Source organism: Aphis gossypii, chromosome 2 (genome assembly GCF_020184175.1).
Source record: "Aphis gossypii isolate Hap1 chromosome 2, ASM2018417v2, whole genome shotgun sequence".
NCBI lineage: Eukaryota > Metazoa > Arthropoda > Insecta > Hemiptera > Aphididae > Aphis > Aphis gossypii.
This window is the reverse complement of record NC_065531.1, coordinates 46,841,419-46,858,299: the sequence shown is the minus strand read 5'-3', so window position 1 is coordinate 46,858,299 and position 16,881 is coordinate 46,841,419. Positions and strand designations below refer to the sequence as shown.

The 16,881-nt window shown below is 26.3% G+C and overlaps 2 protein-coding genes across 2 annotated transcripts; one reads left to right on the top strand and one right to left on the bottom strand.

The window, feature by feature from the left end:
* The first annotated feature begins 1 nt into the window (after nt 1).
* On the top strand, nt 2–11,198 carry LOC114125480 (histone-lysine N-methyltransferase SETD1B-A). Its single transcript, XM_027989148.2, has 15 exons — nt 2–432; nt 501–1,009; nt 3,155–3,247; nt 3,922–4,099; nt 4,168–4,504; nt 4,595–5,118; nt 5,188–5,554; nt 5,618–5,747; nt 5,809–5,964; nt 7,008–7,109; nt 7,170–7,405; nt 7,502–8,130; nt 8,822–8,946; nt 9,095–9,529; nt 10,625–11,198. Exons 2-15 carry the CDS (start codon nt 515–517, stop codon nt 10,796–10,798), a joined length of 3,981 nt encoding a protein of 1,326 aa, XP_027844949.2. The 5' UTR covers nt 2–432; nt 501–514; the 3' UTR covers nt 10,799–11,198.
* A 95-nt stretch (nt 11,199–11,293) lies between these two features.
* On the bottom strand, nt 11,294–16,413 carry LOC114125479 (hyaluronan mediated motility receptor-like). The gene is made up of 6 exons (XM_027989147.2): nt 15,979–16,413; nt 14,553–14,662; nt 13,096–13,151; nt 11,989–12,630; nt 11,843–11,924; nt 11,294–11,685 (listed from the first exon to the last, which is right to left on the bottom strand). The coding sequence occupies exons 1-6, from the start codon at nt 16,022–16,024 to the stop codon at nt 11,470–11,472; spliced, it is 1,152 nt and encodes a 383-aa protein (XP_027844948.1). The 5' UTR covers nt 16,025–16,413; the 3' UTR covers nt 11,294–11,469.
* Nucleotides 16,414–16,881: the final 468 nt, after the last annotated feature.

The following is a 16,881-nucleotide window of genomic DNA, read 5'->3' as shown; positions in this document are numbered from 1 at the left end:
AGTCCGCGACTGATATAAATTCTGAATTTAGTATTAGTTTCTCTCGAGTAGCCGAGTCTCGATAGTAGGTAGTACGCTCGCTATAGTTAATATACTCATACTATATTACTATATTATTTTCGTGGTTAATACATACGTCTATTACCCGCGAGTCGGTAATTTTTCATTTTTATCGTCTGATTCAATATGTATTACCTAGTACTAACGTAGTCGGTTCTTAAATTACATTTTATTGACTGTTACAATATTATACTACTCGAACGAGAGATATCATTTGTTTAATAAATATTTTTATCAGATATTCAAGCCGTTTATTTATACTTGTTCACTATATGTATAAGATTATACTCAATATTATAGTCACAATTCAGGATATAGTAACTGCTATTCCGAATCAACAGTATATGGAAATTTGATTATCATGAAAAGAATGTGTGTTTTTTCTGTTAACTATATAACAATCTTATAAAATAGCTCATTATAAATTTTTCTTTATTTAGATCGACAAAATGAAATGGAATCGTACCGTAAATATAGTTCAAGACATCATGACTCCCGTCACCATAACAAGCACCACAAACATCGACACCGTCACCATCATTATAGGTATGATGAAGAGGAGTATGAATCGCATAGAGCTCACCAGCGACATCACAACCACAGAAGTAGCGATGAAGATAGCGAATATGAGTATAATAGGATTCCACCAACAAGAGTTGAGAAACCTCCTTCTCCAATGTATCATCAACCTTCCAGAAGACCAACTACTCCGCCGCCGCCGCCACCACCACCGCCACCACCGCCACCATCTGTACCAATTATTGAAAAGCCTAAAGAACGGAATTGGAAACTTATAGCTGATCCATTTCTTACCAAAGCGGTCACTAAAGTATATCGCTATGATGGTGTCGTAGATCCCTCGTATCCAGAATTGACCCTTGAAGATCCACGGAAATCATTAATTAAAACTATTAGTTTACCCATTGAATTGACAGTACCTAAATTTAAGGTATGTATTTTTAATCATAAATTTAATCTACCTATTAAATTTTATAAATCCTAATAATATATTGTGTCTCCTTGTATTTATTTTTCTAAAAATTCATAATTGGGTAATACCTACCTAAATACTATAAAAATATTCTATAAACAAAAATATGTAAAATAGATTTGAAAATATTTATTTTTCTTAATGGTCCATCTACATAATATTATAAAGGTACCTGTGTACAGTCTTCTAATTAATTTTGAATGAAAAAAAGTGAGCAAAAATATATTTGAACAATTTTTTGAGACAACAAATGTTTTGAAAAAATACGCTAGGTCATCAATTAAGAGACTGAATTAAAACGTTTTTCTAGCTATTTACTTAATTATTTTTTATGTAAAAGAGTAGAGAAAACTAGATAAAACTGTAGAATAATCTTATAATGTTTAAATTCTTATTCTAAAATTTCTTTTATCAGATAAACACATGTTTTATTTTTAATTAATAAAAATGAATGGAAGTGAAACATGATAAAGAAAGGTTAGAATAGTTGATAACCATTTACCACAATATAGTAATATTATAATATGTACCTAAGTACCTAATAAAGTAATACATATAATACTAATTGTATTAGCTATGCACATAATATAACAATGCATCGCTACTATTTATGTCTGTTTATAATAAATTTGATAATTTCTCATTAAATTAATATAATTCAACTAGGTATAAAATTAAAAATTATTTGTTTTAAAAAAAATTTATACTACAATACAGAAACATAATAATATATATTATTATAAATAAAATTATATTTAACTTTTCATTAAATGTGTATTTAATTGAAAATGTATTTATATCCTCTGTTATACCAAATTTAATGTTTTTGTAATTTGTTAAATTCTTTTTATTTATTACATTATTAAATCAAATTCACAAATGTTTGGTCAAATAAATTTACTAATGACGTACAACATATACTTTTTTACTTAATTATTAGATTTTGTTTTTGGATAACTGATTCAATTTTTAATAGAAATGTAATAATATAATTATTGATGGCATGAAAACAAATTTTAACTGTTGTTATTTAAATAGGTACCTATTACATTTATTATAGATAATAAACAAATAATTGACAACATATTCAATTATATGCATAATTTTTAGATTTTAAGACAGATTCAAATGTACAAAGTTTAAATATATCTAACAACAGTTATGATAATTTTAACTATCTATAGAAATACATCTGGTTATATAAATTTCATGTACATGTTACTGTCAATATTGGAAATCAGCCATTAGGAAATGACTAATTTAATTGGGCAATGCTGACATTGCCTAGATTTTATAAATTGACAAAACCATGTATTATTACCATAAAAATATATTATTTTTATTTATATTCATAAAATGGTACTTAGAATTAGTTAATTTTTTTGTTATTCATCAAGAACTTTGATTATTTTGACATTTCATTGCACTATGAAAATTTTAACTTATATCCTTGACTCCCAGCTATACTGTTAAGGTCAACAGTTTCTCAAAGAATAATTCCCTATTCTTATGCTGAATTTATTGCAATCAGATCGAGAAAATTTTTGTCACAGAACTATTTCTACTAATATGTATCTGTGTTTTAAACTTTTAAGGAACTATTTTCTCATTTTAAAATTTAATCACATATAATTTGTACAAGTTATCTTAAATATCGGTAAAAATAGCTTATAAATCCCGAGATAATCCTTAAGCTTTATCAATATCAGGGATTGGTATTGAGAAATAGTCTTCATGTCTATAACTTAGTTTTCTGTTTGATGTTTTAATTATTTTTAAACATTTTCTAAATATTTCTAAGCATTAAATGGTAGAAAAAAAGTTAGTTAATAAATCAAGAGACCCAGCTTAGAAAATACCAATAAATAATATTAACTTATCGACTAATTACAGAAATATTCATCGATTGGCCACAGTGACTAGTGTGCACCGGCATTGCTAACAAAACCTAGTCATTACCGTTATTTCTTGATTTACCAATAATGACAGTAATATATGTATTGAAATTCATGTTATATATTTATTAGAAAATAAGATTTTATATATAATACAAATAAACAAATAAATAATATTACATTTTTATACTATTTTTTTTTTTTTTAGCTTGATAGAAATTACATTGGTCGACGTCCTGAAGTTGAAGTTACCTTCTCCAATTTAAATGATAATATTGATAAAGTGTTTTTGACTGATTTGGTAAGTGAATTTACTCAAGAACTTTATGTAATAAATTGTGTTATATCAAAAGTAATTATTGTAAAACCTTAATTACCTGGATTAATGGTAGAAAGAGTCATTTGTATAAATGAAAACACGGTTAATCAAGACTTTATGTATTTATTTAACAATATTATGTGTATAATAAGGGTGTGAACATTATCTTATTATAAAGTTATATCAGGGCTTAAAATATGAAATAGGTTATTAATATTATTTATAACCCTATTAAATAAATTTTATAATACAGTCTACATATGGTTTAATTAAATTATTAATTTTAACATTCTTAACCTATGTACAATAAACAATTATGTATTGCTTGCATACCTATTCTTAACTTTTGGTATTTACAAATTTTTAGAAGAGAAAGAATGGTTAATTGAGATATGGTAAATCGAGGTTCTACTGTGTAATACAAATTTGTATTAAAATAATTTTGTTATTATTAGTTTAAGTTTATTTTTGTATTTATAAATATATTGCTCATTGACATAATTTTAATATTTATATTATGGTTTTTAGGTAAATTAAAAATAATTAAAATAAGTTTTTTTGTTAGACCAATATACCCTTAAAATATAATAAATGTAAATAATGTTATGGTTTACATTTTTATTGTTGCATTATATGTTTATTTTTACTATTTGTAGGTAGTGAAATTTGGAAAAATAGATTTGTTACAAATATTCTACCATCCAGTCACAAAAAAACATTTGGGCTTGGCTAAAATTATTTTTGAAGAAGCATCATCAGCTAGATATTGTGTTCAAAGATTAAATGATACATCTGTGATGGGAAAAGTTGTCAATGTTTTTTTGGATCCTTTTGGTAAAAATCTATTTAATATTTTAAATTTGTAAACATTTTAATGATTAAATTATTTATACATTATACAGCTACAGAATGTAAATTAATGTTTGATAAGATGGTTGAAGAAAAACCAAAACCTCCATTGGAAGTACCTAAAAACAAACCACCTATTGTTTCCAATCGAGATCGACGGTCAGTTAAAATGTGTAAAACCAAAGAAGAATCTTCTGTTAAACCTCCGACTGAAGCTAAATCATCATTGCCACCCAAATCAGATAATTACAAAAATTATAGTTATGATTATACTACCCCTTCTCCGGCCACTAGTGATCTTCCATCAGAACAAAGTTATAGCAGTGGATATAACAGTATGAGTGGTACTCCTGCATACAATGGGACTTATCCTCCCTATTCTTTTAATAGGTATATAGTATAAAATATAATTTATTTATTACTATTAAAATCATAAATTATTTTTAAATGGTGTTCATTGTTATTATTTTTTATTTTAAGATACCCTTGCAATGTTCCTCCAGTACCAAATAATCATTGGTGGGGAGAATCTAGTCCTATAGCGCCACCTTTACCCTCAGCACCAGCACCAATACCAGTACCTGCACCAGCACCAGCCTCTAAATTAGACTCTGAAGCACAATCAAAATTGGATTTAGATACAAGAATTGAAATGCTGCTTAGTGGTATGTCTTCACAAGGTGCTAGTGTAGAACCTGCATTTTTATCCATAGTGAAAAAAGATCCTGATGAAGTTGCTGACATTGTGGAAGATACCATTGATGATGATATTATTCTAAATCTGCCTCCACCACCAGGAGATAATGACAATCAATCTGATTTAGATGAAGAAAAAGTTAGCAACGATGAAGAGATATTTCCTCCACTTTCTAATCCTCCGTCACCTTTCTTATCAAAAGATATTTATCTCCAATGTTTTGAAACTGCAGCTGAGCGATTAAAAATTACTAAAGAAAAGGAAAAATTAGAAGCAAAAAGCTTCTTAAATAATTCAATAAGAAATGGTAATGTCAAAAGATTAATTGATTATTATCTGTTACAAAAAAATAATAAGTATTTGTATTTGGTTATAGTTATCAGTAAGAATATGCATGATTCTCTGCACAGTGATATCAGCTCCAGTGATGATGAATTCATGTTAGGATCAAGTCCTAAAGGAAATACTCCTGATGATGCAATGAGTTTATCTAGTTTGTCATCCCGTGATGAGAAAATTGTTGAAAATGATCCTAATATACCACCTCAATATCCTCCATTGCCAAATTATCCCCCTCAAGGATATTATTATCCAACTCAATTTAACAGTCATTATGGCTATCAATATTTTCCATACCCTCCTAATTATCCATATGGTCCTCCGTTACCTAGAGCCGAATTTTATGAACCAGAACTACCACGTGATAGACATGAAAATAAAAATTTACCCGCAGAACTTAGAAAGTATGTATTACTAATTTATTACAAAATCCATTTTATTTATAGAATTATACATTTTTATTTTAGGAGTTTAATGAATGCTGTATTATATGAGTTGAGAGTTATTATTAAACGTGATCTTATGAAGAAAATGGGGACAGCTGTGGCTTTTAATGCTATGGATAAGTGGTGGGAAGAAGCAGAAAGACAGTCAAAAGTAAATTTTATTTATTTAAATTTGTTTTTGATGTTATTGACATTTTTTAAAATATTTAAAGTCTTCTAATGTGACTAACGAAGAGCCTAAACCTGCACAACCAGCTCCTAACCTTAATACTATCTTGGAAGCTGGAACAGAAGGCTTAGAAACGTTGGCTCTAAGTGGATTAGGTTTAGGATTCCGAGCAGCTATTCCTAAAATGCCATCTTTCCGTGTAAGTAATTTTTTATTGTTATTATTAACTAATTTATATTTCATATAAATAAGATAATTTAAAATCTTTAAATTAACTTTCATCTTCTTGCTAAGAAGGCAGATTGGTTGTCTTTTTGACATTTTATGCTAATTTTTTATTAAAATACTGATAAATGATCGAGGTAACACAAATTCTCAAATTATATTCCCTTCTGTTAGATAATGACTGAATTCGAAATTTTGAAATGTTAATTTAAAGTGGGAGAGCGAATGAAGGTTAAAAACAATGGTTATATTTGTTGTGAGTTTATAATAAAACTAAATATTGTGGTATTAAAGACCATTATGTAAGATAACTTCAGCCTAACTGTAGTGTTGGAGGATTATATTTATATACATTTATATTTTAAATAACTTAGGTCATGTGTCCAATTTTGTTTTAAACGATGTGTTATCGAAAAAAAGTAATAGAAGAAAGGTTAGATATTAAAATTGAATGATTTATAGAAAAATGTAATGTGTTCAATGCCAACATCATAATATTGACTTATTAGGCTACAAGTCATGCTAATATTTTAGAATTATAAAACTTTCCCATGTAACTTGTCACATGTTGGAGCATATCTGATGTTGGCATCGAATAACATGTACAAGAAAATTTTTATAATTAAAACTAAATTGAAAAAAAAGTTTCTCTCACTCAAATTAAAAAATTACATAGCTACAAGTTTCTAGTAGGTAAACATTTTAAGTTTACATATTTGTCTAAATTACGAGAATTTGCAAACTACTATAGTTATAAAAACCATTAAATTTTAATTTTCTAACCTAAAATTTGAAAATCTTATTCTAGGTTCCTCATCAGGTTTTGCTTATGAGAATTATTATAAATAAAAGTTAATCTTTAATGAGGCTTCAATTTCAAATTTTTCAAAATCTCAAATTATTTTGTAAACATTTAGGTCTCCAATATACAAAATTTACATTAGTTTAAGCTAAAATACTTAAATTGCTTAGGTATATATTCTTATTAATTAAAAATTAATTTATTGGAATTTTTAGAGAAAAAAGAAAGAACCCTCTCCAAAAAAAACCAATGAACAACAAGATTACGGAAGTGACCAAGAAGAAATGGTTATAACTTCAGATAATGAAGCCAAAGATGTAAGTTTAGTTGATTTATTGAAGATTTGTTTATTTGTTTATTTATTTATTTATTTCAAGATTGATGATGATGAAGTTACTAGACCTACATTTGCGGAACGAAAACGATTGGGAAGAGACTTGTTTGACAGTGATAGTAATACTTCTACTTCTGAACCGTCAGTCCATAGTTCTTCTGAGGAAGAATCTAGTAATGATAGCTCCAGTAATGAGGGTTCATCTGATGGATTTGTCTGGCAAAATAAATTAAAAAAATTATGTAAAACTATGACAATGGAAGATTTTGATAGGGTCAGGTAGGAAAATTTCATTAGATATTCAAAAAGTCAAATTTACTATGTGAACTATGCTTTATAAGATTTTAATATATATTTTATTTAATATATTTTTAGGGAGCTCACTCCTACTGGTTATGAAACTCCTATGGAAATTGATAATTTACCTAGTTCTGATGAAGAAGGATCATTTGTGAAGTATAAGCGTGTTGATAAAGCTGTAAAACGAAAGATTGAAGATGAGCATTTAGATACACTAGTTGAACCTAAAAAACGTTTACTTAATGGAGAAACAACCCCTACTGAAGAAACCCCAAGTGGAGTATTTTCCGACCACTCATACTGTATGCCTCAACAAGTTTACAGTCCTCCTCCTATATCTGATTGGGAAACTGAAGTTGACATAAATGATAAATCTACAAGTTCAAAAACTCAACCAGTAATAAATGAACCTAAAATACAAGAAGTTTTACCAAAAAAAATAAAACATCCATTAACTGTCAGAGATAATAATAAACAAGAAAACAGTGATCAGTTAATTGTACAAAAACATTGTGATAATCAAATTAAGACTAAATATTTTAATAAAAGAGATATGGTTCAAGAAGCAACTGTATTATTTGAGTTTCTTACTAAGGGTATTGATATGGAAGATATTAATTATTTAAAACAAAGCTATGATAACCTGTTGTCTGATGAGAATGTACAGTACTGGATGAATGAAACACATTGGGTCAGCCATCCAAATATCCTTTTAATAATGTTATAATTATAATTTTTAATTTAGCATTAATTTGTATTTTTTTTTTAAAAAAAGTAATTATGTGCTGCTTATTCTTGGTGAGGCATAGTTTTTTTATTTAATCTAAGGTGTATTTTTGTGTTAATGACACTGATGTGATAATTATTTTATTTATCTTCTAGTTTTTTATAGTATTATATTAGATAATTTCATGAATTTATCTGTACCTTCAGTGTGGTATTTAGGGTTTTACTGCGTATAGGCACTTTCTTATTTACTGCCTATCCCTTCTAAATTTATTTATATAACGTATTTGAATATACAATTTGTTATATTATTATCTTTTATAAAAAAAAAAGATGCATAATTAATGAAAATTAAAATGTACGTTATATTTTTTTTTCAATTTAAAAATTAATTATTTTCAAAACTAAATGTTTTTCTCTAAATTTTTTCGCTCTAGACTCAAGCCTATAGAGACTGTGCCTATATATGCCTGTTGTCTGTGATAGTGGAGTGAAATTCATATTAAGTATAGTTATAAAATTAATTTAATTTAAAATCACATTATTGTCTTTTCATAAAATACTAAGATAAAACAAAAATCTAAAATTACTAATATACTAAATTAGTTAAATTTTAATTAGTAGTTATTTTATCAAAAAAGTTTTAGATTTTCTTTAATTTATAAACACTGACAGCAGTACCAAATCAGCTTCCACGGAAAAAGAAAAAAGATGAATGGAAAGTTCATGATACAGGTTGTGGTAGAACAGAAGGTTATTATAAAGTAGACAGTAAACAAAAAGCCAACCATAAGGTAAATATTACTTTCAGCTATATTTATTACATTTATTATGTAATTTAAACAGTGTATGTATCAATGTACTTTCACTGTGCTTTTAAGTATTCAATTTATAAACATTCTTAAGTTAACCTATACAATCTTATAATTTTTTGTATTTTAGTACCATTTTGGACATACAATTGCTCAATTGAACCGTATCACAGAACTTAAGCGTGTTAAAGAATCTACTGGAAAAATGTTAGCTCTTTCTCGTGAAGCACGTAGTAACCAAAGAAGATTATTAACCGCTTTTGGAGCTACTTCAGACAGTGATTTGCTCAAATTCAATGTGTTAAAGTTCCGTAAAAAACAATTGAAATTTGGAAAGTCTGCTATACATGATTGGGGTTTGTTTGCTATGGAGTCTATTGCAGCTGATGAAATGGTTATTGAGTATGTAGGGCAAATGGTTCGCCCTGTAGTTGCTGATCTACGCGAGCGACAATATGAAGCTACTGGCATAGGTAGTTCATATCTGTTTAGAATAGATTTGGATACCATCATTGATGCTACTAAATGTGGTAATCTGGCCAGATTCATTAATCACAGTTGTAATGTGAGTATTTTTAATAGTATATAAACTTCATATTATATTATATTGTGTATAATACACTAAATTTTAATTTATTAGAACCATAAAATGAATTTTTCCTCTTAAGAAAACTCATCATATTAGTTAAAATAATGCATTTTTTGAAGTGCAACATTTAAACCAAAAATAATATAATGTGGTGTCTTTTTAAAAATTTTATTTTAGGTATACATATTTAATAATAATAATCAGGATTGGAACTTAAGATTGCATAAATATGCGCTATAATATGACCTTAAATATTGCTAAATATGCAGTAAAAACATGCAAAAAAAAGAATAAAAACATATTTTTAAAAGAAGATTTTTGTTTACATATTCAAATTATTTTCTGATGCATTAATAGTGGTTTCAGCGCATGAAACCTAACCTAACCCCCTCTCCCAAATTAACAATCCATGTTGTATTACCACATATCATAAAGCTAATTTGTATACTGTATGTATTGCTTGCATTGGCACAATCTTGTGTAACTTTTAAAAACTAAAACTTAAGATACAAAGACGCATTATTAGATTATTCATATGCAAATATCATTTTTAATGCATATGTTTAACCTATAGAATTTAGTGACATTTTTCAGCTTTTAACTATTTTCTGGTTCTTGAAATTCCTAATAATATAGCTTCTGGAAAAAATCTTAATTTTTATCTTCATGTAAGTGTAAAACCAATTATTATATATTTCATTGATTATGATGTCAGAGTACTCTCTCTTACTCATCTGCAAATTTTAATTTTAAAGTGCTCTTAAGTTGTTTTAAATATCTATAAAAGCTTACGAGTTCCTTAAATAATATTCTTTAACTGTACCTTTTTGTGTTTAATAAATCATTATATTGTAATATTAAAGCTAACATTACAATATTGGTTACTGAATGAAAGTTTGGTATCTAATGTGTATGTCGGGAAGAAAATTTAAAGTAATAACCTTCTTATCATTTGAACTTTATATTTTAAAACCTTTCATTATCCAAGAATATAACAAAATTAAAAAGGACTATTTATATTTCAAGGAAACCTTGAGAAAATTATTTTAGATTTATATTTTTTAATTGCAGCCCAATTGTTATGCCAAGATAATTCAAATTGATGGACAAAAGAAAATTGTCATATATAGCAAGCAACCAATCGGTGTAAATGAGGAAATAACTTATGATTATAAATTCCCACTTGAAGAAAACAAAATACCATGTCTGTGTGGTACCCATTGTTGCCGCGGAACGCTCAACTAGTTGGAATATAATATTTATTAAATAAATTGTATTGTTTGATTCCTTTTCCATATAATTCTCGCTAATTTGTTTTGCTAAAACAAATATGACTGATGTACAAGTTTTTGTTTTGCATCTCTTCATACTTGAAGTGTTTGCATTTTTTTTTCTTTTTTTATTATTATTATTACTATATGTACATAATATTGTAAAATTATTAAATATGTATTATTAATATAATAACAGTTCCATGTTTTATTTATTGAAAATATTATTTTATTTCCAAAAATATTTTAAACAAAATTAATGATAGAAAACTTAAATAGCTTTTAAATACAAAGGATTTGGTTTAAAATCCAATCAAAAAAAAAAATATATATATATGTATATTATAAATGAATAAAATTTGTTGTTCAATTGATTTAGTTTTTGTTTTTATTTAATACAAAATAAATGTTGGTATTCTAATAATACTAATATTAAACTGGATATTGTAGTTCATAAAATATAAATACATAAATATTAATCAATTTATTATCAGTCAAATATTAAGTTTATACTATAATAGTGTAAAAAAATATACATAAAAACTTAGAAGTAAAATATTGAGTCATAAAACATTTGGTGGACAGATTAATCAATAAAAAAAGAAAAATACAATGAAATAAAAAAAAAATACATAAATATTTTAATTACCAGTTCATTTCTCTCAATGGAGAAGACTGAGCAACTGGTTTTACAGTGTTAATTAATGTATTACTCTTAAGTACATAAGTTTTATTTTTTGGGGCAATATTCTCAGCATCGACACGTCTGCGAGGTGTGGCCAAAGCATCTAAACGGTTCTTTGATAAGCCAGTTGTCTTAAGTTTATTATTTTGTAATTTAGCTGCCATAGCATTCTTTTCCTGTAAAAAATTAAAAGTATAATTATTCATTTCAAAAATTAAAATTTCTCTTGTTATTAAGTTATATTTTAAATTATCCATAAAAAAAAATGTTATTTTTTTGTTTGAAAAAAAATTCAAAAAAGTAGTTTTTTAAAAACAATTTATTCAAACTTACATTTGTCAAATCAATTATTTTTCTTTCTAAATCGTCATATTTTTTAGCAATTTCTTCAAGTTGAATGTTTCTGTTTAGCGTTCTAAGACAAAAATATAAAAATTTATTTCATATTTATTGATTAATATAATAAATAAAATGTATACTTTTCATATTTCTCTAAAAGCTGTTTGTAATTAGGACCTTCTGGATCTGTATTTTCAATATCCAACTTTAATTTATGAATAATTTCTTTTGCTTCACCATCAACCATAGATTCTAGTTCATCCAGAGCTACCAGAATATATCTCATTTTAGCTAAACAATTATCTTTAACTGTCTCAGAAATCTTCATATAATCATTAACTTTTTCAGTAAGTTTACGTTCAACAACAGCAATTTGATCAGCTGCTAATTCTTCAAAAGACTTTTTTTCACCAATTTCTTCTCGTAAACGTGCAGTTTCATTTTGTAAAATTTCATTATGTTTGTATGTTTCACGTAAACGGTCACAAACTGCATACAAAGCAGCTTGAGAATTTTCAATGACCATTCTACACACACGATTTTCCAATGCCTCTGAGCAAGCACTGCGACATGTATTAATATAGTCTTTACATGTATCTGTTGTACTTTTAGAATTATCTAGTTTTTCAATGTCAACAAGAGCTTTAGTAAGGTTAGAATCTAATTTTTTTAATTCTAAAAGACGTTTAGCTCTTATTTTTGTCGAACCAATTCTTGTTGAATTAGAATCTATGGTTTTGTTAGATTTTTTAGAACATTCTGTATAAACTGAACTTTGAGAACTATAATTAAAATAAAAACAAAGTTAAAAAATAATAATAAAATAATTTAAATTAATATATTTTTACTAAGAAGAATTTTTTTTACCAAAAAAAATCAGGTAAGTACAGTAGAATCTTGGTAATCAACTGTCTGTCCAATAACCATAAAATTATTATAATAAACAAAAAAACAAAAACAAATTGATAATTTTTTTAAACTTGTCCCATAAAAAAATTTATTAAACACAGTAAATAATAAAATATGTATTATTTATATTTATATGTTATAATAAAATACAATAAGGTTATTCATTTTTTTATATGAACAAAAACGTAAGATTCAATTAGTAAAAATGCATTTTTACGTGAACCCTTAACCCCTAATTTCCCTCCAAGAGTAGCGTGGTCTGATATCTATCGGATTACTAAGATTCTACTGTAAATATTAATGAATAAAATAATTACACAATAATTATCCTACTATACCTGAAATTTGATGCGGTTTTCAACGTTGACTGTACTTTTGCTACTTTTTTAGCAGTCTAAAATATAAAATTAATGATATAATAGTTATGCAGTAAAGTAATACAGTATAAACTATATTATACTTAAAAAAGAATATAATAATTATTACATTTATCTATTTTAAACCTGATTATATATAATATAAAAACTTGAGTACTCAAGAATGATATAATTGAAGAACTTTAATCAACAAATAGTTTTTATTACTTTATTAAATTATAAACGATAAGTGCTTTATTTATGATTTAATACTACGATAATAGAAAATATTTAGTGAATTTGGATTTTTCACTTTTTGTACAATTAAGTAAAAATACTGTATTAATTTTATAATAATGAATGATTATATAATTACATTAGAAACTCGTTTAACCTTCACTCTCTATTATCCATTATCCACCGTCAAAAAAAAAATTAATGATGCGATGGCAATAAATTTATCGTGACGACCTCAAGCAGATATAAAAAAATGTATAATATCAATGCAATAAACGCGATAACGAACAAATTGAATAGAATTTTTTTAGTATGGTATTATTTTTGTCCATAATTGACGTTTGTAAAATATATACATTTATTAAAAAATGATGTTTTGTATTTTTGCATTTGTGTTAACTGTCTATTTGATTAACTGTCATTGTCCCTGCCCCGATAGTGACAGTTAATCGAGATTCTACTATATTTATAATCATAGGTATTTATTATGTATTTTACTCTTAAAATATTATCCAGTAATTATTTACATTCACTTATTTCAAATAGGATACCTAAAATAAAGTTCTGGTAGAAAATTCCAAAAGGAATTATGGAAATTGAGTATAAGACAAATGGGAGAATTTTGGTATTCTTGTAATCATAAAAACAAAACTGAATGTTGATAATTCATTGTAGGAAAAAGAGATCGACAAATTTTCGGTTCAACTGTAGAAAAAGAAGTAGAAATTGAAACAATAACTTACAGTCCTCAAAGACAAGCACAATAAAGTACTCTGAAAATTGAAAGATATATTTACCTAGTTATGAATCATACAGAAAATGTTATGAGTTTAAATACTGGAACTAATAAGCAAACAATAATCATAAAATCATTGAGAAGTTAGTCAAGATCAAATACAACATAAAAGTTTATGATGCCTCCCCATTATAACAGTCAACTAAAAGAATAGTGATGATTGTGTAATCCTATAAAAAAAATAAAATATTTAAACATTTTTATTAGATTTAAAGAAAACTTTAAAAGTATTAATTAAACAGGCAACATTTTGGTAAATACATTACTACCTATATAAAGTAATGTTTTATAAATAATAATTGGTTAAACTCCAAATTTGTTAATAGATCATACATTGGCCTGATTCTTAATACTAATTATATAATATCCAACAAATAACAATACAAAATTAATAAATTGTACTTACTTGTGGGACAGAAGGTTCTTTAAATCTCTCTGCTTTGTTAAATTTTGAACCTTTAATAACTTTTGGACAAGGACTTTTTGGATCATATGTTCCAGGAGGTGGTGCACAACCTAAAAAGAACAAAAATATTTTATAAATATATATTTGAAAACAAATTATTAACAATAGGTAAATCTATTTACAAGAGGATTTATTATTTATTATTTACAAAGTATTTTCTTATTTAATCATTTTTTTTTTTTTTATTGTCATGTTATTGAAGAATTTTAAGACAAAAGAATTAGCCTACTAAACATAATATGTTGGGTTAATATAAAATATAATACTGGTTACAAGTACAGAAGAATTTCTCTCATCCACTCACGGTTGATCCGACCATAGTACTATTGATATGAATACTAAAAATACATTTGTATAATCCTTACATTTAAATTTTTAATACTTATTATTTAATATAGGTATAAAAAACACTTTTCTGTATATTTTGATAATTTAACCTTTTTTGCGTCCTGACTATAACCCCATTCTCAAAAGTGACGAATTAAAAGGGTTCTACTGTATTTAAAACAAAACAGACTATAGTTGATACATAATACAAATATTATAATATTATGGAGCCAAATACTGTAGGGACAAGACTATTACTTTAGTTTTTATTTGCCTTTAAAGGAAACAACAAAATATTAAAAACTTGAGAAAGATAAAAAAAAAGTTTAACAAGATTGTTGTAACTGTCTATAACAAAATATAAAACAGATAACTAAAAATATATGTGATATTACCTCGGATATTACTAAGATGTGTAATGGATGTAACAGTTAATTAGTAAGTAGGAATCTTTCTGAAATTAGTGTTCTATAACCTATGCTATTATGGATATTTGGTTTTATACATAATTATACCTAATTTATACAAACAAATTATCATAAAATATAAATATACTCATGGCAGTATTTAAGAGTTTGCTACCCTGGATCATTAAAAAAAAAAAATAATAATGTGATTTAAATACAAAAAAATTAGCAACACTCTCATAATCAGCCATAGAAGCCTAAATGTATCTCATAATCAGCCTGAATGTACAAACTTATTTTCACATACTAAAATCAAGTAGGTAGGTACTTAAGTAATTTATGAGTTATGACCTAAATGATATAAGCTAACTAACTTGATAAATTAAAATTGTAATAAATATTATACACAATTCAAAAACTAAAATCTATTTCCAAAAAACCTTAAGCAAGGAATCTAATTAATAACATCTGCAATTTGTATAATACCGTAAATTTACATCAATTTTCTAGTGTGCGTTCATTATTATTGTTATAGTTACTGAGAACAGATTATTGACGTACCGTAGAGTGTAGAGCATGATAAACTAACCCAAGTTAGTTAATCATGCTGTAGAGTAAATATTGTTACTTACTTGAGACTTCGTTAAACCGCTTAATTTTGCTCTTCACAAACGACATAATTGAGCTGCACCGATAGTAGGTAAATCAGATATAAATAAAATATATATAGAAAAATAAAATGGGACTTAAAACAAAATGTTGAAATTCAAATATACAATAATTGTTTATAGGAAACAAACAAAAAAATTAACCGTCAAGTTTGCAGTAGCACGAACCGCTCACTATATCTGTATAACGTACTACCTACAGGACCATAACCAAGAGACGGACAAACGGTAAGTGAGAAATAGAGCGCCAAAAACCGAGGGGGTCTATCGGTATGTCAAGGGGTGATTTAAGGGAGTAGGATTGGGGAGAATTATTCAACAATGTACATAAAAGAAAACCGTTGAAGAATAAAATAACGGTTTTTCCTAAGTCTAGATAATGGTTATCAGTGTCTGGGTCCAAAGATGTTCTATGGCCAATTCCCGCGCATAAATAAACAATTAAATAATACGTCTACATAATTATTATAATTTTTATGTTCCGTCCTGGGACTGCTGGACTGCACACGTTAATTAACTTTTACTTTACCAGTTAACCACGTTATTATTTACTATCTAACAACAGAAATGTTAAATATGTTTGATTTGTTTGAATCTCCAATTCTGAAAAATGGAAAAGAGGTAGTCATTCATAAGAAATGACACATTTTTTTAATAAGCATACATGCGAGATGAAATTATAGAACTATTTATAGTTTATGGTAAACATATGGAGTTCAATGGATGAAAACACTCACAATGATTTAATTGTAAAAAAGTAAACAATAGTACTAAACTAAAAAAAGTTAATCATTGTTTTCCTCTATCTTGCGTGTCAATAAAATGTGGATCATTTTTTAACGACATAATAGAGTTGAATAGTCATTA